Consider the following 24615-nt stretch of genomic DNA (forward strand, 5'->3'; position numbering starts at 1 on the left):
GGCACCACATGTTGGGAAACACTGTTGATTACATCATTCTGTGCCCCTCGGTCAATGCAAAATTGTCTACTTTTTTATGTGCTTCACGCAACATGTCATGATGCCAACATTAGATGCCTCCTGGTTTCCTGTTATTGTATCTAGAAATAGCACTCAAAAATGAATATATATACACCTAAAAAAAATACATACCTGTTGGTTTTGCAGATGCTTTAAGCAATATCAGATAAATGAGATACAATTATTATATTAGTAGTTTGTGTAGTTACTACTCAAGTTAGTTAGCAATGAGAATTGCAAATGTATCAATTGTGAAATTCTGAGACTCAAACAGTGGTAGAGTCAGAATAGGTAGTGTTCCTCCGATTATCTCAATCAGTTATTTTCTCCCCTTCAAACTACTATCCTCTGCAATCACTATTAGACACCTTCCTCCTCTGTCTCTCCCCAAGCACTGTAGGTGTCTAGAAATACCACCCAACAGAGACCGCATGAGGAAGTTCAAACATGAATGGCAAAATATCCTAGTTTGCAAACGTTTTCCATATAATTAAAGCTCTGCCATATTTGCCACATAATAAACCATTGGCTGCATAATCTGATGGTTTGAACAGTAAAATTGTTTGTAGCTCACACCGTTCAAAATACGTGACTTGTGTTGCTGTGAAGCAGAAGGCCCTTTCCAAAGGTTGACTGGTCACCATTCTCTCTGCTACACTTGTATGTTTAACTGGTATTAATGAGGCAAAAGCTTTGCAGAGACTGTTGGTATGTGTAAAAAAGTCAAAATAATAAAGTATCAGAAAATGTCCCACACATTACTCTGCGGCCTTTCTTTGCCTTTATAATGTAGTCAACACTGCAACATAATTTTGTCCTCCATTGCTGCATAATTGCAGTGGCCCCAAAGCAGGCTGCACATGTTAAAAGTACTTGTGCATGAAGGAGATAGTGAAGTTTGCGAACTTAGAGGTATATATACGGTAATGGTAGCATAGGGCAGCGCAGCACAGCAAGTTATTTTGCTATGCTGCCCTGCATCACAGAGAAAGGGCAGGAATGCACCGTATTTATCCTATATGGTCCATTTCTGTCTTTTCCCCCAATGCTGGCTCCACTTCGTCAGCCTGGCGCCAATGCAGGCACCCTGTTGCATGCAGGATTGTTTTTGTGTAGGAAGGTGCACCTTCCTGCACAAAACCAATCCTGAGAGGCTTTTTCCTCTTTCTATGTGTGCTGCACATATAGGGTGAGAAAACTACTGGGAGAAATAAAGATATTTCTCATTGTTGTGCTTCCCTTGGGGAGGCGGAAGATTTTGATACATTCCCAGGTTAACAAGTCCTTGTAAATCTGGGAATGCTTCAAAAATCATGGGGGTTGCATTGGGAACACCCACCGCCACGCGTCCCTTGTGCAGAGGAAGACAAAGCAGTGATTTGAGCTGTGTCGCATTACTCCATATTTATGAAACCATTCAAAGCCATGCAAAGTGGCCATGATTGGCTTCATAAATATGACCTAGAGATTTGCATCATGCATTTACCATGTTCCGTGGTGCAAACAGGATGGAAGGTCCTCATAAATATGCCCCTTAGTTTGGTGTGGATAAAAATCCTTCGTTGCCGATCCCTGGTGAGTTTCACTACTACTGCTGGAACAAGGCCAATGGAGGCACCAATGGGTGAGGCGGACTGGCCTAAAGGGTCCTGTGACCTCAGTGACAAAGTCTATGTTTATCTAGGGTGTGCTTCTTCGTAGGCCTGCCTGCAAGACTAGAGGGGAACATCAGTATGGATTGTAGTGGACAGGCCTTTAAGTTTAACCCACACTGGCCTCCAGTAGGGTCCACCTGCTGGTACTAAGAGACTAGGGCTTCTATGGTCCAACGAGGCCTTCTAAGGTCTAGTAGGGGAATATGCTCCCTCAAGAGAGTAGTCTGGTCATGAAGCCTGATCCTGGTTCCCCCGTTTCAAATTCGGTAGCACTGGCCATAGTGCCACATCCTCTCCCCTGAACACTTTTCTGTTCCACTTAGAGAAACTTGCACTGCCTTCAGCTACAACCCAATTGTGCCCAATTATAAACACTTGGATGTGACTCAATTCATAGTATGCACAGCCTGAAAAAAACAACAACATAATGGAAAAAGCAAACACTAATGCAAAATCATGTAAAGCATGCAAAATATAAGCAGGAATGACATGGCTACCTTAAAGCTTTTACACTCGTTGTTCAGTAATCAATGAGTGTTTTTGCCTCAAACATTGAGGACATGAATACAGGGTTCCTTCTGTACACAGGTGTGCCTTTGTTGCACTCGTGGACTGTAAGAAAAGGGATTAGTAGGGCTCATAAGATTAAGGGACTCTTTGGGAGAATCTGATCTGACTCACGGAAACCCACAAGCGCTGCTCCACATTTATGTCAGACAGCTAGCTGCTCAAACATCGACATTATATATTCAAGTATCCTGCAAAGGATACCTTTTGAACTGCCTGGCTTGGCTAACACTCCTACCCACAAAAAACTTTTGAGAGCTCTTGAGAGTAAAAGACTAAATTATATTTTCATTCGGGAAGTGAAGGATACATCCAACTTAATTTTTTTGGGTGACACAATAGTATGTTAGTGATCCCTCTCTCTCGCTCTCCCTTGCTCCCTCGCTTGCTCTCCCTCCCTCCCCCCCTCGCTCGCTCTACCTCCCTCGCTCCCTCTCCCTCCCTCCCTCTCCCTCCATCCCTCTCCCTCCATCCCTCTCCCTCCATCCCTCTCTCTCCCTCCATCCCTCTCTCCCTCCATCCCTCTCTCCCTCCATCCCTCTCTCCCTCCATCCCTCTCTCTCCCTCACTCGCTCTCTCCCTCACTCGCTCTCTCCCTCACTCGCTCTCTCCCTCACTCGCTCTCTCCCTCACACTCCCTCCCTCACACTCCCTCCCTCACACTCCCTCCCTCACACTCCCTCCCTCACACTCCCTCCCTCGCTCCCTCTCTCTCGCTCTCCCTTGCTCCCTCGCTTGCTCTCCCTCCCTCCCCCTCCCTCCCTCCCTCGCTCTCCCTTCCACCCACTCCCTCCCTCTCTCTCGCTCTCCCTCCCTCCCCCTCCCTCCCTCGCTGTCCCTCCCTCGCTCCCTCTCTCTCCCTTGCTCCCTCGCTTGCTCTCCCTCCCTCCCCCTCCCTCGCTCTCCCTCCCTCCCTCACTTTCCCACCCTCGCTCTCCCTCACTCCCTCCCTTGCTCTCCCTCCCTGGCTCTCCCTCCCTTGCTCTCCCTCCTTCGCTCTCCCTCACATGCTGTCCCTCTCTCCCTCGCTCTCCCTCCCTCCCTCGCTCTCCCTCACTCCTTCGCTCTCCCTCACTCCCTCCCTCTCCCTCCCTCGCTCCCTCACTCTCCCTCGCTTGCTCTCCCTCCCTCCCTCTCCCTCGCTCCCTCTCCCTTGGACCCTTACTTGCTCTCCCTCCCTCCCTCGCTCTCCCTCCCTCGCTCTCCCTCCCTTGCTCTCTCTCCCTCGCTCTCCCTCCCTCCCTCCCTCGCTCTCCCTCGTTGATTGGTTAAGCTTTCCAATATGTCTAACACTTTGCAAACCACATTGGGCGCTTTCTCTTACGATTCTCCCATCAGCTCGAGCTAGAAGCAAAATTGTTTTGGGTCACAGCTGTATATTATGCAAGTGCAGCATATTCATATTTATGAGAGAAATCACCACACCAGCACAATCACATACTTCTAGTAGCCAGCAAAAATGAACTGGATTGAGTAGTAATGTAGTTGACCTTGTCCCCACATAATCCATAACTTGTAGATTTTATCAAACAAACTTTAACAAGCATTTGCAATGCAATAGGTCTCGCATTCAGGAGATTTTGAGCTATTGGCATTGTAAATGACAATGCATTTTATTTATGTTTAAAAAAAACCTGCAATAAGATATTGTCATTTACAATACCAATAGGTGAAAGTTTAGAAAATGCGAGACCTATTGCATTGTAAATGCTTGTTTTTTAAAGCGCCTACGTTTGGGCATAGTCTGGCAGGAATTCTACACTGGGGTGCTTTTCCTTTCTTTGTGGCGTCGTCAGTCTGTTTGAGGCCGAAAATAAAGGGCAGATCAGGTCAAGTGTGACGCCTAAAATGCATCCTGATGTGACTATTGTATAGGTCACAGTGGGGACAGGCAGGGGGGGCCTCCTTGCTAAATTAGGTGTAAATCACACTTTAGTGGCCACGAAAGGTTGCCGTTTTCGTGTGCTGGTTAATCCTACAGTGTTGTTTTCCAGGCCCCTGCCCCAGATACAGAGAAGAAGAGGGCGGAGGTCGTAGCAACTGCAGACGCCTTCCTTAATGTGCAAAACACAGGCTGGAAGATCACGCAATATTGTTTAAATTCGGACCATTGCCTGCCGTCCCGGGACGCATTTTTAAAATACAGAAGTAGGGGAACGGACTGTGTTAAATTTAAATAGTAAGGGCACGCCGTGCCCTTCCGTCCCCGCCCACTTCTACCACTGAGTAGATGCATAGGACGCTCTCCAAGCACAGTGGCTCGGATTGCAACCAAGGCACTACCTACCCCACGTGCAAACTACGCACTCAGTAGTTACTGCTTGGGCGGATTCAGTAGTTACCGACTGCACAACTTGTAGCCAATTCGGAGTTTGGAATCTCTGAATGGGAAATAACGTGCACATGGTCAGGTTTTCTTTCATTCCCGTGTGCGCAAATAGCGTGGCTGGACAATTTTTGCCCCTGGGCTTGAGCCCCAGTTTGAAGGCAAAAGAGTCTGCGCGCGAGTCAGAATCCCGCTTGTAATCAGGGTCAAAGTACAGGTACATCCACAAGAGCCTTATACAGATAACAGAGGAGCACTGGCACCAAGAAAGAAGTGGAGAAAAAAAGAGGGGTTTGTCTGTTAGGGGTAGGCAGAAAAATGGGCTGAACTGATGCAGCGGGTGGTATGCATGAGCCGTATAATTATGTGTTTTTATCTGGGAATAATCACTACTTCCAAACACGACCAGTATTTTTCAACTCCCCCTCTTCTATTCTATAAAAATAGTCCTTTCCAAGAAATACTACACTACTCTTTGGATTTGTATCTGTAGTCCGTGTGGCAAAATGTGGCTTCCAATGTTTGTACAGAGGCCTTTGAAAAAAAATGCTTTTCCACAGATATGCGGTTCCAGGGCGAACACTCAGTTCCTTATAGGAAACCACTGTGAATGGAACCTGCAATTCTCAAAAATGAAGCTGCTTGAATTTTTGTGCCTTTTTCCGCCCTCTCCCCCACATCTGCTCTCTGTGAGTGAACAAGTATGAGGTTACAGAGCCAGAGCTCTTAGTATCAGATGCTCCATCGTACGGTTTCAAAATTTCGTTCCCCGAGGGCACTATACTTTTAATTTCTTCTTAGGGTGTTTTGTGGCAGTACTCAAGGGGTCCCTGGGACGGGGAGGTGGTTCTAAACCAGTCTTTCCCCACAAATGCGTTCGAGAAAATACACTTTGACCCCTTGGCCTACTTCCTGGATTGTGGCTGCAGAATAACATATCCGAGGTGCAGTGACCACATCTAGAGGAGGTGTCCACTGGTTCAGTGTTTAAAATACATCCTATGGAGTGCGGAGACTGCATCCAGAGGAGCGGCCACTGGCCCAGTGTTTAAAATTCATCCTGTGGAGGGCGGAGACTGCATCAAGAGGAGCGGCCACTGGCCCAGTGTTTAAAATACATCCTATGGAGGGCGGAGACTGCATCCAGAGGAGCGGCCACTGGCCCAGTGTTTAAAATTCATCCTGTGGAGGGCGGAGACTGCATCAAGAGGAGCGGCCACTGGCCCAGTGTTTAAAATACATCCTGTGGAGGGCGGAGACTGCATCAAGAGGAGCGGCCACTGGCCCAGTGTTTAAAATACATCCTGTGGAGGGCGGAGACTGCATCCAGAGGAGCGGCCACTGGCCCAGTGTTTAAAATTCATCCTGTGGAGGGCGGAGACTGCATCCAGAGGAGCGGCCACTAGCCCATTGTTTAAAATACATCCTGTGGAGGGCGGAGACTGGATCCACAGGAGCAGCCACTGGTTCACTGTTTAAAATACATCCTGTGGAGGGCGGAGACTGCATCCAGAGGAGCGGCCACTGGCCCATTGTTTAAAATACATCCTGTGGAGGGCGGAGACTGGATCCACAGGAGCAGCCACTGGTTCACTGTTTAAAATACATCCTGTGGAGGGCGGAGACTGCATCAAGAGGAGCAGTCACTGGCCCAGTGTTTAAAATACATCCTGTGGAGGGCGGAGACTGGATCCACAGGAGCAGCCACTGGTTCACTGTTTAAAATACATCCTGTGGAGGGCGGAGACTGCATCAAGAGGAGCGGCCACTGGCCCAGTGTTTAAAATACATCCTGTGGAGGGCGGAGACTGCATCAAGAGGAGCGGCCACTGGCCCAGTGTTTAAAATACATCCTGTGGAGGGCGGAGACTGGATCCACAGGAGCAGCCACTGGTTCACTGTTTAAAATACATCCTGTGGTGGGCGGAGACTGCATCAAGAGGAGCGGCCACTGGCCCAGTGTTTAAAATTCATCCTGTGGAGGGCGGAGACTGCATCAAGAGGAGCGGCCACTGGCCCAGTGTTTAAAATACATCCTGTGGAGGGCGGAGACTGCATCAAGAGGAGCGGCCACTGGCCCATTGTTTAAAATACATCCTGTGGAGGGCGGAGACTGGATCCACAGGAGCAGCCACTGGTTCACTGTTTAAAATACATCCTGTGGAGGGCGGAGACTGCATCAAGAGGAGCGGCCACTGGCCCAGTGTTTAAAATACATCCTGTGGAGGGCGGAGACTGCATCAAGATGAGCAGTCACTGGCCCATTGTTTAAAATACATCCTGTGGAGGGCGGAGACTGGATTCACAGGAGCAGCCACTGGTTCACTGTTTAAAATACATCCTGTGGAGGGCGGAGACTGGATCCACAGGAGCAGCCACTGGTTCACTGTTTAAAATACATCCTGTGGAGGGCGGAGACTGGATCCAGAGGAGCGGCCACTGGCCCAGTGTTTAAAATTCATCCTGTGGAGGGCGGAGACTGCATCAAGAGGAGCGGCCACTGGCCCAGTGTTTAAAATACATCCTGTGGAGGGCGGAGACTGCATCAAGAGGAGCGGCCACTGGCCCATTGTTTAAAATACATCCTGTGGAGGGCGGAGACTGGATCCACAGGAGCAGCCACTGGTTCACTGTTTAAAATACATCCTGTGGAGGGCGGAGACTGCATCAAGAGGAGCGGCCACTGGCCCAGTGTTTAAAATACATCCTGTGGAGGGCGGAGACTGCATCAAGATGAGCAGTCACTGGCCCATTGTTTAAAATACATCCTGTGGAGGGCGGAGACTGGATCCACAGGAGCAGCCACTGGTTCACTGTTTAAAATACATCCTGTGGAGGGCGGAGACTGGATCCACAGGAGCAGCCACTGGTTCACTGTTTAAAATACATCCTGTGGAGGGCGGAGACTGCATCAAGAGGAGCAGTCACTGGCCCAGTGTTTAAAATACATCCTGTGGAGGGCGGAGACTGGATCCACAGGAGCAGCCACTGGTTCACTGTTTAAAATACATCCTGTGGAGGGCGGAGACTGCATCAAGGGAGCAGTCACTGGCCCAGTGTTTAAAATACATCCTGTGGAGGGCGGAGACTGGATCCACAGGAGCAGCCACTGGTTCACTGTTTAAAATACATCCTGTGGAGGGCGGAGACTGCATCAAGAGGAGCGGCCACTGGCCCAGTGTTTAAAATACATCCTGTGGAGGGCGGAGACTGGATCGATAGGAGCGGCCACTGGTTCACCGTTTAAAATACATCCTGTGGAGGGCGGAGACTGCATCAAGAGGAGCGGTCACTGGCCCATTGTTTAAAATACATCCTGTGGAGGGCGGAGACTGCATCCAGAGGAGCGGCCACTGGCCCATTGTTTAAAATACATCCTGTGGAGGGCGGGGACTGCATCAAGAGGAGCGGCCACTGGCCCATTGTTTAAAATACATCCTGTGGAGGGCGGAGACTGCATCCAGAGGAGCGGCCACTGGTTCACCGTTTAAAATACATCCTGTGGAGGGCGGAGACTGCATCAAGAGGAGCGGCCACTGGCCCATAGTTTAAAATACATCCTGTGGAGGGCGGAGACTGGATCGATAGGAGCGGCCACTGGTTCACCGTTTAAAATACATCCTGTGGAGGGCGGAGACTGCATCAAGAGGAGCGGTCACTGGCCCAGTGTTTAAAATACATCCTGTGGAGGGCGGAGACTGCATCAAGAGGAGCGGCCACTGGCCCATTGTTTAAAATACATCCTGTGGAGGGCGGAGACTGCATCCAGAGGAGCGGCCACTGGCCCATTGGTTAAATTACATCCTGTGGAGGGCGGAGTCTGCATCCAGAGGAGCGGCCACTGGCCCACTGTTTAAAATACAGCCTGTGGAGTGCGGAGACTGCGTCAAGAGGAGTGGCCACTGGCCCACTGTTTAAAATGCATCCTTTGGAGGGCGGAGTCTGCATCCAGAGGAGCGGTCACTGGTTCACCGTTTAAAATACATCCTGTGGAGGGCGGAGACTGCGTCAAGAGGAGTGGCCACTGGCCCACTGTTTAAAATGCATCCTGTGGAGTGCGGAGACTGCGTCAAGAGGAGTGGCCACTGGCCCACTGTTTAAAATGCATCCTGTGGAGGGCGGAGACTGCATCAAGAGGAGCGGCCACTGGCCCACTGTTTAAAATGCATCCTGTGGAGGGCGGAGTCTGCATCCAGAGGAGCGGTCACTGGTTCACCGTTTAAAATACATCCTGTGGAGGGCGGAGACTGCGTCAAGAGGAGTGGCCACTGGCCCACTGTTTAAAATGCATCCTGTGGAGGGCGGAGACTGGATCCATAGGAGCGGCCACTGGCCCAGTGTTTTAAACAAGTCATTTGGAAACAATGTCCACTATGTTGTTTTGCTTTCCAACGGATTGTGGGTGCGATCATTAATATTATTTTGATGTAGATCTTAAAGATTAGGATGTATGCGGACAAACAATAGTGATCACTTCACTCACATGTTGTTGACGTTACCCCGAGAAGCCTGTGAAGATATGTTATGCACATGCTCAGTGTAAAATATTGTATAGCTGCTTTTAACAGAAAACAACAAGGTCAGTCCCACCTACCACATATTCTTCACAAGGGGCTATGTGAGTGAGATCCAGAAGAAACCCCTCGAGACCAGTCCTCGTGCAGTTAGCCTTTGTGTGGTGCCACATGGTCACCAGTGCTTGTAACGGATGCTGGAGCAGGTCAAACCTGCATTTGTAGACCAACACAAGACACTTCCACATGTGGGAAATCACAAAGGTACAATGAAGAGATACTGGGTGATAAATGATGGGGTGGCATGCTGCCCGGAGCAATTTACAGTGGCTAAGATTAATGAAAGCATTTCTTCCATCATCTTGCTGGTGTTGCAGTAGATGACATAAATGCATCCTGCATGCCCAGATGAAACTATGACTCACCGATGAGACATTGTAGAGTTGCTTGTCTTGCCGTCTGGAGCACCTGGTCTGGCAGGACTGTTTCGCTTAGAATAGGACCACGGGCGGATTTGTATATGACCAATTTCTGTCTAGAGTGGAGAAGTGGGTGAAAAATGGGTGGACCTGGATGGGACCCAAGTGATTGCCAGTAGCTGAGATTAATTAGAGCATTCTCTCCATCACATTGTTCTTGTTGCAATACTTGAAAGGTTGGTATTGATTAGGATTGGCAATGGGCTACTGCTAACAACCATGGGCTGGGCATATAAGCAGGAGCCCTTTTCCAGGTTTTTGAGAAGGTTCATACGGAGTTGGTTTGTGAATGGGAGGCAAGGGCAGAGTGTAAATTCATAGGCGAGAAGAAACAGCCAGAACCCTGTGAAGTTCTATCATTGCTGCTTACAACTCAAGGCTACAAAGAGTCCAGAGAAAGCTGATCACAGCTTCCAGAAGTCCTCTCTATAACTCACCAGAGATTGGAGGGGTAGTGCTTGATAAATGTTACTTAGAGTGCAGGTGAAGCTCTTGAAGTGGTGAGGTTGCCTGGTGAGCAAGGTGGTACAAAAGGGGGTGGTGATGGACGGAGCATCTGTACCAATCAAACACTCACACCCAGTCAACAGATCTGGGTAATCCATCACCGTTCTTTAACCCACTCTACCACCCCAGTTCAGACATGGCCATATGCAAATCAGTCTGACCCTGTGCCTCATGGGAACAGTCCAGCCCGAACTGCCAAGCCATGCCTTCCCTGGACCGGAAACAAGCTTCCGAGGACCGGTTTCTGGCATTTCAGCCGTCTTCAGCCCAGCTTGCTTGAATCCAGTGGCAAAGTGAGCAAGGGACTCACGTCTGAGCATACCCTGCCAACTTATGGCGAACAAAGTGGTACAAAAGGGGGTGGTGGTGGACGGAGCATCTGTACCAATCAAACACTCACACCCAGTCAACAGATCTGGGTTTAATCCATCACAGTTCTTTAGCCCAATCTGCCACCCCAGTTCAGACATGCCTGGTGAGCAAGCTCTGTCGCACCATCACACGCCCTTCATTAAATACTGTGAGACTTCTGCACATTGCGATCTCTGGTACACATGAGCTTTGATCTGGTGTGGCATGTTCTTGGGCCCACCATCAGCATCTAGACCTGGGTGCAGGAAGAAATCTTCAAAATAAATGGCCAAAACAAGAGATCAACGGGGGTCACAGTGGGAAAAGGGAACCCAAAGAAGCAATAAAATGTGTTCTAGTGGTGAAAATGTCGTGCAATAATCAGATATTCCGTCCAGGACCATGATCATGAGAATCCAAGCTAAAATATGAAACTATGACACATACACGTCATCGTTCATGCTACATTTTATTGTGCAGAATCGGGGGACAGCTCACACATGTGCACCACTCCCCTGGCACTGTGCAGTAGTTCACTCCACTGAGTTACCTCCTATTCAGGTATACCACAGACTTGCAAGTATGCAGACAAATAAATGCTGTTCTGTGCTAATCAAACTCGTACATATTCGAATTCTCCGCAGAATCATCTTTGTATAAAACATAAGCCCTTTTTTATTCCCTCTTGAATTCAGCAAAAACAACACCTTTATTACTCTTTAAATCAGAATAACTCGATTTCTTTCAGGCTTTGGTGTCTAGCCATTCTCCCGTTAAGTGCTCATTCGTGAGCAATACAAAAGAATAGAGCAATACATTACAATTCCTTTAAAGCAGCTGGCAAGCTATCTAGACTCAAAAGAAACAAGATTATACTCTCGCAACGTGGTTTTACCCTCTCAGAAATTGACGTTTCTTACTAGAGGATCACGGGCTAATATTGATTGAGGCAGATGAGTGTATATGTCTTGCAGCGTTACACACTTCAAGAACGTGAGCTTGCTTTGGAACAATAAAGAGCCATTTTCTCACAGCCCTTTGCAAAACTTCATAATCATGATCAGCAGTTGTACCAATAATTTACTTTAAAAAAATCTGATGTAAGATTATAAAAAAGACTCGAGGAGGTGCCTTTTGATGCATGTCATTTCCAATCTGATGCTATGTATGTTAGTGTATCAGAAAACAATTGGCCTAGTTTTTTTCACCCAAAGGCACCGGTGTTACAGCTTAATAAACCAGAGGTGTCCAACATAGGTCAGGAGGGCTAGACCCATTCAGATGGTCATGATAGCTACTCCATTATTCCCCCGCCACCCCCCTTCAGGGCCTTCCATGTCCCTGGAATACTCTATGGCCGACCAGCTGACAGCAAGACACGATTGTGATCTTGATAAGGTGGGTGGACTCTCACGTTTGCGCAACTATGACGGGACCATATATCCCTCTGGACCAGTTTCTGTTACATGGGCAGCTGCTGACGTCGATTCGGACTCTGTGGCATATGGTAGAAAACAAACCCCCCCAGGTAGTGTCACGAAATGCACACTTTAAAAACATCCAATAGATATTACACAGAGTATATATCACCCTCCCAGCTGAACCACATGTTCCCTGAGGCTGGTCTCACCTGCCCAAGATGCCGGGACCCACTAGCCGACCTCCAGCACATGCCCTGGTCATGCCCTAGTATAGCTAGTTATTGGCATGTAATTGACACCACACTGGCCAGCGTTATGGAACTCGCGATGTTGAACACTTGGAAGACCACAGCCCTGGGTATCATAAGGTGTGGGCAAGCTTTGCCAGTCTAGCCCTCCTGCTCTCCAAGTAGCTTCTCACCATACACTGGAGAGCCCAACAACCCCTGTTGACTACCCAATGTCACAGGGCACTCATCCTTTGGGGGAAACCTGGGAATACTGCACTACACTAGGAAGAGGCCCGGCAGCTCTGAAACCGCCCAATAGCAGCAGCCTGAATCACCACGCCTGCACAAATTAAAGAGCGGACTGCTGATGATCCCCCGTCCCACTCAACCCCTTGTGATCTTAAATACACCCTACCATTCCCCCCCCCATGCTGTTGGAACAGAACAGGACTTAGAATTCATGTACCCGCCACTTTAATTTCCCCCACTCCTTATGACTCCTGCCCACGTCCAATTCCTATCTCCTGGCTGAACACCTGCCAATATCGCTCGTGCCCTCCTCCCCCTGTTACCTCTTAGGTTTTATATTTTTCCAAGGGTCCCTCTACTGCCCTGTTAAAGCAGGAGGTTGTCCCCACTCTCACCTTCATGTTGCATTAGTTTGTACAGAGTGCCTGAGAAGCTTAACTTTCGACCCTAACCGCATGGCCATGCCTGCCAACTCACACGGTGCCACAGTATGACACACGATATCGGCTCCTATCACACAGTCACACGGTGAGGAACTGATATCACACTATGGCAGAGAACATGAACTAAAAAACACTTTAAATAGTGGTTTTCCAGCTTGTTTTCGAGAGGCTTTGAACTGCCGACGTTCATTAACAGGTGTGAACACATCCCAGGACATTGGCACCAGCCTCCAGAAGCATTGGGTTTTTGGTAGGGGGGTGGGGTTCAACAGTGCCTCTTAGGTCCTTCTCGGCACGAGGCCCTGCCCCTTCAAGGCCCCGCCCCTCTCCTCACACTGTGAGATTGTTCTTCTAGTTGGAAGGCGTGCATTGCCTCCACATGAATGTCCATACCGGAACTCACCACTCCACCCACAATGTCATGCGCTCTGTGGAACATGTCTGTTTGTTACTGATTATTGATATCTGCCTGCTTAACATGTGTATACATGCACTTGATATTTATTTTTTTATTGTTGTGACAGCTGACTGCATTCTTCTTTTACTGTACCAATCAAGACATACTGTAACCATATGCTTCCATGACAGTAATAAAACCTCAATAAAAATTATTTAAAAATGTTTTTTTCTTTTTTAAAAGATGTTCATGATATCCACATTAAGTTACATTGCTAGCGGTTATCCTGAAAACCTGGCATGGAAAGGGCCATAAGTCGGAATCTATCTGCTAAACTCCCTACGCTCAATACTCAATAGTGCTGTATATAAGGTTTTTAAACAAAAGACCGTGGCAAAATATAATACCATTGGGATTCCTACAAAACTTGTCAAATACTACAATGCACATCACTGCAGGTAGAGGGGCAGGAAGAACTGCATGCCATCTCCAGTGTACATCACTGCATCTAGCGCAGCAGGAAGTGCTCATGCAGTATGAAGTCGGAGCGCATGACCTCGCCAATGCACATCACTGCATCTAGCGGGGCAGGAAGGAGTGAATGCCCTCTCTTATGCACAGAGCTGCAGCTAGCATGGCAGGAAAGAGCGCATGCCCTCTCCAGTGCACATCAATGCGGCTAGCGGGGCAAAAAGGAACGCATGCCCTCTCCAATGCACAAAACTGCAGCTAGCATGCCAGCAAGCAGCGCATTTTCTCTCAAATGAACATCACTGCGGCTAGCGGGGCAGGAAGGAGCGCATGCCCTCTCCAATGCACAAAACTGCATCTACTGGGGCACAAAACTCTCAGAGTAGCATGGAAATAGAAGTGAATACCTTCTCCAATGCGCACCACTGAAGCTAGCTGGACAGGAAGCACTCAGGAAACTATAAAGTAGGAGTGCATGCCCTCTCCAATGCACATTACTGCATCTAGCGCAGCAGGAAGTGCTCATGCAGTATGAAGTAGGAGCGCATGACCTCGCCAATGCATATACCTGCAGCTAGCGGAGCAGGAAGCACTCAGCACAGAGAGGAAATAGAATACCATCTCCAATGCGCACCACTGAAGCTAGCGGGACCGGAAGTGCTCAGTGCAGTTAAAGTGAGATCGCATGCCCTCTCCAATGCACATTACTGCATCTAGCAGGGCAGGAAAAAGCGCATGCCCTCTCCAATGTACATTACTGCATCTAGCAGGGCATGAAGGAGAGCATGCCCTCTCCAATGCACATCACTGCATCTAGCAGGGCAGGAAAAAGCGCATGCCCTCTCCAATGCACATCACTGCAGATAGAGGGGCAGGAAAGAGCGCATGTCCTCTCCAATGCACATAACTGCAGCTAGCGGGGCATGAAGGAGAGCATGCCCTCTCCAATGCACATCACTGCATCTAGCAGGGCAGGAAAAAGCGCATGCCCTCTCCAATGCACATCACTGCAGATAGAGGGGCAGGAAAGAGCGCATGTCCTCTCCAATGCACATTACTGCATCTAGCAGGGCAGGAAAGAGCGCATGTCCTCTCCAATGCACATTACTGCATCTAGTGGGGCAGGAAAGAGCGCATGTCCTCTCCAATGCACATCACTGCAGCTAGCGGGGCATGAAGGTGAGCATGCCCTCTCCAATGCACATTACTGCAGATAGCGGGGCAGGAAAGAGCGCATGTTCTCTCCAATGAACATCACTGCAGCTAGCGGGGCATGAAGGTGAGCATGCCCTCTCCAAAGCACAAAACTGCAGCTAGCATGCCAGCAAGCAGCGCATGTTCTCTCAAATGAACATCACGGCGGCTAGCGGGGCAGGAAGGAACGCATGCCCTCTCCAAAGCACAAAAATGCAGCCAGCATGCCAACAAGCAGCAAATGTTCTCCCCAATGTAGTAGAGGCGCATGACCTCGCCAATGCATATAACTGCAGCTAGCGGGGCAGGAAGCTCTGAGCACAGAGAGGAAATAGAATACCATCTCCAATGCACACCACTGAAGCTAGCGGGACCGGAAGCGATCAGTGCAGTTAAAGTGAGAAAGCATGCCATTACTGCATCTAGCAGGGCAGGAAAGAGAGCATGCCCTCTCCAATGCACAAAAATGCAGCCAGCATGCCAACAAGCAGCACATGTTCTCTCCAATAAACATGACTGGAGCTAGCGGGGCAGGGCGGAGCGCATGCCCTCTCCAATGCACAAAACTGCATCTACTGGGGCACAAAACTCTCAGAGTAGCATGGAAATAGAAGTGAATACCTTCTCCAATGCGCACCACTGAAGCTAGCTGGACAGGAAGCACTCAGGAAACTATAAAGTAGGAGCGCATGCCCTCTCCAATGCACATTACTGCATCTAGCGCAGCAGGAAGTGCTCATGCAGTATGAAGTAGGAGCGCATGACCTCGCCAATGCATATACCTGCAGCTAGCGGGGCAGGAAGCACTCAGCACAGAGAGGAAATAGAATACCATCTCCAATGCGCACCACTGAAGCTAGCGGGACCGGAAGCGCTCAGTGCAGTTAAAGTGAGATTGCATGCCCTCTCCAATGCACATTACTGCATCTAGCAGGGCAAGGAAGAGCGCATGCCCTCTCCAATGCACATCACTGCATCTAGCAGGGCAAGGAAGAGCGCATGCCCTCTCCAATGCACATCACTGCATCTAGCAGGGCAGGAAAGAGTGCATGCCCTCTCCAATGCACATCACTGCATCTAGCAGGGCAGGAAAGAGCGCATGCCCTCTCCAATGCACATCACTGCAGCTGGCGGGGCAGGTAAGAGCGCATGTCCTCTCCAATGCACATCACTGCAGATAGCGGGCCAGGAAAGAGGGCAAGTCCTCTCCAATGCACATGAGTGCAGCTGGCAGGGCAGGAAGGAGCGCATGCCCTCTCCAATGCACATTACTGCATCTAGCGAGGCAGGAAAGAGCGCATGTCCTCTCCAATGCACATGAGTGCAGCTGGCGGGGAGAAAGGAGCGCATGTCCTCTCTAATGCACATCACTGCAGCTGGCAGGGCAGGAAGGAGCGCATGCCCTCTCCAATGCGCATAACTGCAGCTGGCGGGGCCGGAAGGAGCGCATGCCCTCTCCAATGCACATCACTGCAGATAGCGGGGCAGGAAGGAGCGCATGCCCTCCTCTTCAATGCACATCACTGCATCTAGCAGGGCAGGAAGGAGCGCATGCCCTGCCCAATGCACATCACTGCAGCTGGCGGGTCAGGATGCGCTTGGCATTGTGTGGAAATAAAAGCAAATACTATCTCAAATACATTGCTACGCGTGATGTACCCACCTAGTGGCAATAGCACTGCACGGAGTATGTTACTTGAAGCAAGTCATGCTTTGGGCAAGTGCATAAGCTGCCCATCAAAACTCAAACGCTGAACAGTGCATTAATCCTAACACAAGAACCTCAGATCACCTCATTTCATCATATCTCCCCAAGCAGAGAGTGAATCGAGAGATAGGAATACTGTAAAGTTTCACAGAAATATGTGTACAACTCTAGACTGTTTCACCACTGTCTGTACTAAATGTTCCTGCTGATCCCACTATGGCTACAACTGTTCGCTTCAAAGGGGGTGGCACCTGGATCCGCGCCAAACATCTTTCCTCCATATAGCCGTGAGAACTAGTGCCAAGAGCCGTGCCTGCCTGAGTGCCCGTTCTGCTATGCCCTATTTTAAATCTGTGACTGCACAGAAATGAAGGGCATCTGGGATTGCCCTGTGTCGAGCACCACAGCAGGCAAGGGAGGGGCAGATGGACAGACCTCAGGACCGAGTGCAGAAGGGGGCTCGGCACTCTGCCTAAAGTGCTGAAATTCCCCACGCTTCTGTGCATGGAGTCACAGTGCAGGAATGAAGTGCACATTTTGCACACCCTGCCTTGGAATGTTTGCTATTTCCCTATTTTTGTCCGTCACAGCAGGACAGCAATATTCTCCCGTCATCCTTAGGGCGCCTGAGCTTTACTTTCTTCGAATGCAGTTACTCACATGACACCATCACACTCTTTCTATACACAAGGCACAGTACTGCCTGAGTTAATATTTGTACGTTTGAGACCACATTACATAAAGTGCCCCAGGGGTGCAACAGGCCTCCCCCTTTCTGCACTTCAGGGTACTTTGGTATTACAGAAGGGGCCACGCACACTTGCCTAGCGCCTTTTGTATTACAGGTAGAGCTGGCACTATCCTAAAGGTGCTTTCCCTCCTTTGCATGGAGGCGTGGCCCCGTGGAAATGAGTGAAAATGTTTGCCTCAGCATTCGCGCCATAATACAGAGGCAAGCTCAGAGGCGAAGAGGCTATAATGAAGTGCTCTGATGGTGTGCCACACAGAGTGGCACACAATGAGCCCTCCGAGGGTGCCCCTATGGAGGTGGCACATGGTGTTCCATGAACCCCTCCCAGACATGCCTCTGCAGGTGGGGACAGTCATTCACTGCACCCGCATGCAGGGAGCCATTTGTGAAAGGCGGACCGGCCCCTTCAACCTTATGTCAGTCATTCACTTTTGTGCTGCCCCCAGGGCAGTGCCAGTTCACAGCTGTGCTGGGGACAGTGCATTATCAGCAACTGAGTCAACCATCCCCGTTTGCGCCTGAGGCACCTACTTAGAGGTGTACTGCGGCGCAAAACACACCCATGACTCGGACTAGTGCATCTGTGTGTAATTAAGTTAAAAGACGGTTAAACCCAAGGGCCAGCCTGACGGACTCAAGGTGAAAAGACCCCCACTCAAGGATCTTGAGGGGACCGCCATATGTGGGAACAGCTACAGGAGTGGACCCGGAAAGCTCAAGCGGCCCGAGCTGGATGTGCCTCAAGCAGTTCTACACACCGAGCATGAGTGGTGCAGAGGAGCCAGCAACTTTTTCAGCATAAATGGGGGTGGGGGGCTGCAATTTAGAAAGTGACCTGCAAACGGCAGCTTTAGAGAATACTAAGGCCTGGAGCAGGCATAAGGCATACAGGGAACCAGAGGCGGCCTGTCCAGCTGGCAGCAAGGAACGGGCATCATCATGGCACACAAAACGGCCCTCTAGTATCCCCTCTGGCAAGGAGAACCCCATGGTGGCAGCAGGGGATGGGATGGAAGCAACGGGAGGAGCACACCAAGAAGCCTTCCCCTGCAGGGGAGAGACGTCCAGTGAAGCGACACGTGGCGGCATTGCACAAATGAAGTCATCCTTAGATTGGCCCGTGGGGTTCGAATGAGCCACAAAGGGGCTCATGGCCCTATAATAAAAGGGCTCAGGCAGGAAAAAGACACCAACTTAAGAGGCAAACATCTGACTAAAATGGCTTGGCTCGGTTCAAAGACCCACCTCTTCATGTTAACCCTCAATTCTGCCAGTGAGGAATTGAGACCCAGGAAGTGGCCAGCAGGTTTGGCCATTAGTGCTCAAGAATCAAGCATTGGAAGCTAAAGTGACATGTCAGGGCGGCGCCCTGCTTCAGTCTGCCTATGGTGGACCGTGTTGTTTCGATGATGGTAGGCCGCCTCCAGCCCACCTTTAATATACATTAGGACACACCAGCCCTGCAATGGGTCCCCTCACACATGAAACTGTCCGGGTTTTATATCAAAGGCATTATGCTCTTAAGAATTCAGCACAACACAATCAAATGACATAAGCTTCCTTAGCCCTCGGCTCAGACTCCTAATCTCTGTAAGCAAGCAGCGGCAGATGGCCCGGGACAGCTAAAAACCACAACTGATCAGAGAGGCCTGATACCTGCTTGTCCTTAGGGGGAGGGGCCGCAGAGCTTCTGTTTATAGCCACTACTGTACAAACAGACGTGTGCAGTCTGGTACATTTGCATGCAGTGGCATATGCTTCCCGTGAAGACCAGTTACGTGCACCAGCCGTACAGGGAAGGAGATATATATATAGACCTGTCAAGGTGAAAGCAGTCTGTAGTGCCACGCATATGGCAGGCTGCTTGTCACATGGACTACTTGTATAAACAATAAGGCACCTGCTTTCAGGGCTGCCCGAGGGCTCTGCAGGGAGGCGCTGCAGCTAGGGGGCAACGCACGCTGAACCTGCCTTGTGCCTGTCACAATAAAAGAAGACGCTCGTCAGCCACTGCTTACTGCTCTTCTGCTTAAAATGTCTGACATGTGACATGTCTTCAGCTTAATCGCACCCGGAAATAAATCCTCCCAGCGGGAAGGAACATGAAGCGCATGTCTCTTGGGGCCCAAACCACTTATTTAGGACCAGGGACAGAGTGGTGTCAGGATCACGGGTTTAGCCCACTGCTTAACTTGTAAAACAATAAGTGCCGGGCCCACATTTTTGCTCAGAAGTCCTCGGTCAACTGATTGTCAGGGATGCCTCATACCAAAGCCAAGTAGCCTTCACGCTACTGCATGCCTCGCTAATCCACCGGACTCTCCCCGTCGCTTTATCTCACTCTTGCAGGTTCTCCTCCCCACGCCACCCTCATTTCTCCCTTTGTGGCTATTTTCTATCTCTCTCTCTCTTCCTTTCCTTCTTTACTTTTTTTTTTGCTCTTGATCAAAGTTTGCTGAATGGAAAATAAGGGCTGGTGCCCCCCCCCCCCCATTCACCCACCCCTATTGGTTTAACCGCATTCGTAGAGATGCCCCCTTGTCATAAAATTGACCGCCTGTACAGTGCACACCACACATTGATTATCTCGCCTGGCACTGTTAATATTAGGAATTATGTACATAACTGTAGTTAGCGCAGGTAGTATTTGACCCTACATTTCATTGGTTACATGGCAATCTCTCCAACGGGTGGTCGCGCCATCTACTTTTAGTACTGCTTACTACCTTTCAATGCACTCTGCGATTGACCCTCTACCATAGATCAGAGCACGAATGCATTCACTGCGGAGGCCTGAGGTCCGGCCTGTGATCACGGGCTCGAACCCACCAGTTTCACAGCCTCCTGGTTTCAATAAACTGTGGACCCTGGAGTTGAGTGGAACCAGCTCTTACGCCATTAGATGAACTAACCACCTGAGCCTGCTCAAAGCCAAATTAAAAACCCACCGCCATGCAATTACCTATGAGGCCAGGTGCAACACATTTATATCTTCGGGTTCACAGTGGTATATAACTGACTGATTTGAATCAAGTAACCACAAACATATTATAAGGTGCCAAGAATTACCTGGGTAAGTGGGCTCTTTACAAATACACGTTCTGGCGAGTTACATGTTATGTTGCCGTGCCAGGTGCATTCAAATGTCAGTAGATAAATACCTAAAGAAGAGTTCTTTTGAGGAATCCTGGCAAGTGGCCTGAGGAGTCTCCCATATCATGTTGGGTTCACAATAATCCCCATAACATCACATAACATATGAACATTTCGGTAGTCGTTGAAATCAAAAGGAATAGAATTGAAAGCCACGCACAGTGAACTGAAAACAGAGATCCTACAAACATTGGGCTATTTTCTGAGAATGTGTCCGCATGTGTACATTTCCACGAGTGACCTTCACTGAGACGGAGAATAGAGGCAGAAAGAGTGTGATCAGTTGGCCAGGCAGGCAGAGTACCTTGAAACATGCGCAACATTATAAATAACTGAAGAGCAAGTCATCTGCCCAAGTCTAGGCAGAGATGTGCTCAGAGCCAAAACTGTTCTTGCAAACGCGCTCACAAAAATAACGCAGTGGTCGTGACTAGGGACCAGAGGCAATTACTATGCAGCAGTCCAACCAAAACTAAGCAGCTTCTAATTAAAGTTCCCCAGAGGCCTGCAAACCTACCAAACCACACAAATAGGGGCAAATAAAAGAAAAAGCAATCTGCAAACGTCTTAATTATTTGGCCAACAAGGTGATTGGGCAATTTGCCTGCATCGTATAATTCAATTCAGTTGGGCATTTGGAAATCAGCCTGGTTTGCGCGGGACTCTGTCGCTGCCAAGTCTCCAAACTGCGCGCAACCCCCAATGTACCAGCAGTAATCATCTTCTCATCAATCTCCGTGAACGCTAATCCCAAGTAGGCCCACAGCAGCAGGATTCCCGTCTGCATCTGCCAGCAGCAGAAATGTTTCTCTCCATTACAACGCAAGTGCACGCTGCCACGGGATTGGCCCAGTGCGCCTCCGCGTCTGCGGGTTTCTTTGCATTTGCTTATCAAAGTTACTTCAATATGTGTTGTAGAACTGAGGGGAGACGCAGTCTCAGCACCAGGACAAAGCCAACACGCTGCACTGATGACACAAGCAAGAATGACCCACCAAACCAATACTCCATTTTGAGCATTTGACCCTGAGCAGATGTTTAATCTCAATATCAAATACATTTTACCAGTGCTGAAACCTAATAGCTAGGCTTCTAAGTGCATGACGAAGAAAGACTACACGCAGAGGACTATCTTCTCACACCTAAAAAAAAGGGCATTTCAATTTCCAGGTGAAGATCCGTAGGAAGCTAATAGGGAGATCAGAGCTGCATGCTGCATTCCTCATCCATACACAAATTAAGCACAAAGCCCATGATCTGAAGGGCAAATTGAAAAGCTCAGCCCACGGTCTGAAAGACTGTACATCACAGTTAACTGCAGCAGAACTGGTAGACTGGTCCACAGTGGCTGGCTCATCAAACAGTGATTGCGAAGAAACCTCCTGGATAAAGTGTTCCGTAAGATCCTGCATCGTTTAATTCGGTGCTCTGAAATCCCCCCCTCCCCTCATTCACCCCCTCCCCCTTAGTAACAAGTACTCAAAGCCCACTGCGTCCACTACGCCAACCCACTGCATGCGGCGCGCGCGTGGAGCTGCCCGGGTGCCGGAACATCACTTACCCGGCTGGTGACAGTGGGACATTTTATAGCAAGCACATCAACGCAATAACCACAGTGCCTCGGCACCCTTGAAATCAGGTCACATTTACATATTGTCTTTTTTCACCATGTGCATCCTCCGCTGCCGTGACCCCCTTCAGCTGCGCAGAGGATGGGGATGCTGCGAGTTTGGCGGATAATGGCTTCAGAGATGGAAGGATGAGCAGGTGCCACAATGCAGGGGTTGTACAGGCGGCTACATTCCAAAGAGGCATGTGTGTGGAATGGGGGCAGAGGATGGGAGGAGGGGGCTCTGCCCAAGCATGGCATTCACGGGGGGAGAGGGGGTCCGAGGGGCATACATTATTCTCATGTCATGTACAAAATAAACACGGGTAGCACAGCATTAACTTTTACAATGACCATACAACATGCAGGCACAGAAATGCATTCCCAGCTGCCCCATGCATGAAATGTCCCCCCAGCCAGGATCATCACCACATGTAGCCCAAGAAGCGATAAAATCATGAGGCAGACAGCACCGAACTGAACAAAAAAAATATGTGAAGCATTGGAATACAAAAAAAATAAGGAAGTTGGTACTCACCCAGAATATTAAATTAAAGAGAAACATCATGTATTTCAAACAACACAGGCATCCTCTTGCCATGTTGCACTTCTTAAACTCTAAAAGGAAAACAAAGGATAGATCCAGGTAAAAGACCACATATTTGCCTCCTTTGGGTGCACTGTACTTGTCACTTTTTACACCGGCCCCTGCCTGGCTGTGCGTGCGTGATCCGGCGGTCCCATAAAACGCGCCCGCGGTAAAGCCGCGACCAAAATCCTTGCCTGAGGTAGACGCCTTGGCAAAGTCCGAGTCCCGGCTGTCCACGGACGGGCTCTGGTGGATGGACGAGTCCTCGCTACTTGACTTTTCCATGGCCCCGGGCTTGGCAGGAGTTGAGGGCGCGCGCCTCTCGCATGTCTCGGCTGCGATGAATGACCGCAGCGCCCACCCTGGGGCTTCAGCGTCGGCCGCCACTCATCGCCCCTGCTGCAGCTCACGCCCGCACTGCGCCGGGGAGCGCTCGCATGCTGCGGCCGGGACGGCTAGCTCCTCCGCAGCATCCCTCAGCAGGCCGAGCCCGGCGCCTCGGGCCACCAGCAGCGGATCAGCCGTCAGCCCCGAGCCGCACTTTCCCGGCCCCCGCGCCTCCCGCTCTGCCTCCACTATACTTTGCCCGCACTGCTGCTGAAGTGATCTCCGCAGCAGCTGCTCCCAGGCTTTCCCTTATAACCCTCTCAGCCGTCCATCTCCAGCAGCCGGAGCCCCGCCCCCCGGCACAAGTCTGAGGAGGGGGTCTGGTTGTAGCGGGTCACCCCCGGCCGGACGGCCACGAGGCGCTACCTGCTCGACAGAGGGATCGTCAAAGTTTTATTCAGTATAGCTACCCGTCTTAATGGTGTTCCCCAGAGGGTTTCCAGATAAGGGAACTCCAGTAAAGGCAGTAAAAAAATGAATAGTCTGAGATCACACAGATGTGACCAGTTGGGGATAGCTGGGATCGAGACCCTGTTTCTTAAGTCAGACACCCCGCTGCCAGGTGACATCTCCAATCATATTTATTTCATTGTGTTCATATTAACATGTACACATTAAACTCCACCCTCTCCCCGAAGCACGGCATTACCCTTGACGTCATGATAACGATTCAGTGACGTCAGGATGGGAAATATCTAGATTACGCTATCAGTGCACAGTGGGACATTTTGACTTTTGAGGCATTGTTAATGTTCTAAGATGTGATGTATTTATCCCAAAGGGTAAAGAAGTGTGCAGTTAAATGCGAGAGAACTATTCTTACACATCAAGCATTGTTTCCAGCGCCTATTCCCCGCGCTTCGCCAATAAGCCTTTGCAATTTACAGTGTTAAGATTGTAACAGTAAACATCCCCACAGCAAACAAAAAAAAAATCCAACAGGTTAAAACAACATTACATTCCATGGCAACAGTTGTGTCCCTGGCGCCAGTACACAAGAAGAAATGCAACACATTCCACAGGGCCACACAACGAGCAGGGTCTGTGTTTATTCAGCGCATTTGAGACATACCCTGGGCACGCTGGCTGCAATATCTTGTATATAGACCTGGCCAACAGGTGGGCACAGTGACACGTGTGGGCGCAGCGTGCACAGCACAAGAGTCCTATTAATACACATTGTACCAACACATGGGCCAAACACTGTTATTGTTCCTAGTGTCACATGGCCCCCATGCATAGTGCTGCAAAGTAAGAAAGGGGGTTAGGTTACATCACTTTTCATTCAAGACACTTTTATAGCCCCCGGCCCCAAAACGAGCTAGACATACTGCACAAGGCCATTGGAAGAAGCCCCCCTGAAAGTGGTATAGTACCTACCTTAAGTCATCATAAATAGGCACTGTGGTCCTCATGGCAACATCTGTTTTCATCAAGAGAGAATATAATATGCAAAGACTTAGCCGGTGCTGCTCAATGCCAGGGGATCTTGGTCGAAAAAAGTCAGATCTAAGACAGTTTCAGAATCAGAAGGCAAAGACCCTGTCATTCTGG

General features: G+C 49.6%; 1 protein-coding gene across 4 annotated transcripts in view; it reads right to left on the bottom strand.

Annotated features, from left to right (window-relative positions):
* The window catches only part of TSPAN9 (tetraspanin 9), a 1047344-nt gene that overhangs the window by 318715 nt on the left and 704014 nt on the right, over nt 1–24615 (bottom strand). For 2 of the 4 annotated variants that reach the window (XM_078673949.1, XM_078673950.1), the window contains one exon: nt 22624–22703. In XM_078673949.1, coding sequence (XP_078530075.1) covers nt 22624–22686 — 63 coding nt within the window. In that variant the 5' untranslated portion in view covers nt 22687–22703. Of the gene's footprint in view, nt 1–22623; nt 23288–24615 lie in introns of those variants that run through there. The other 2 variants (XM_078673948.1, XM_078673947.1) reach the window with 2 other exon arrangements.

Source organism: Lissotriton helveticus, chromosome 1_1 (assembly GCF_964261635.1).
Source record: "Lissotriton helveticus chromosome 1_1, aLisHel1.1, whole genome shotgun sequence".
Classification (NCBI taxonomy): Eukaryota; Metazoa; Chordata; class Amphibia; order Caudata; family Salamandridae; genus Lissotriton; species Lissotriton helveticus.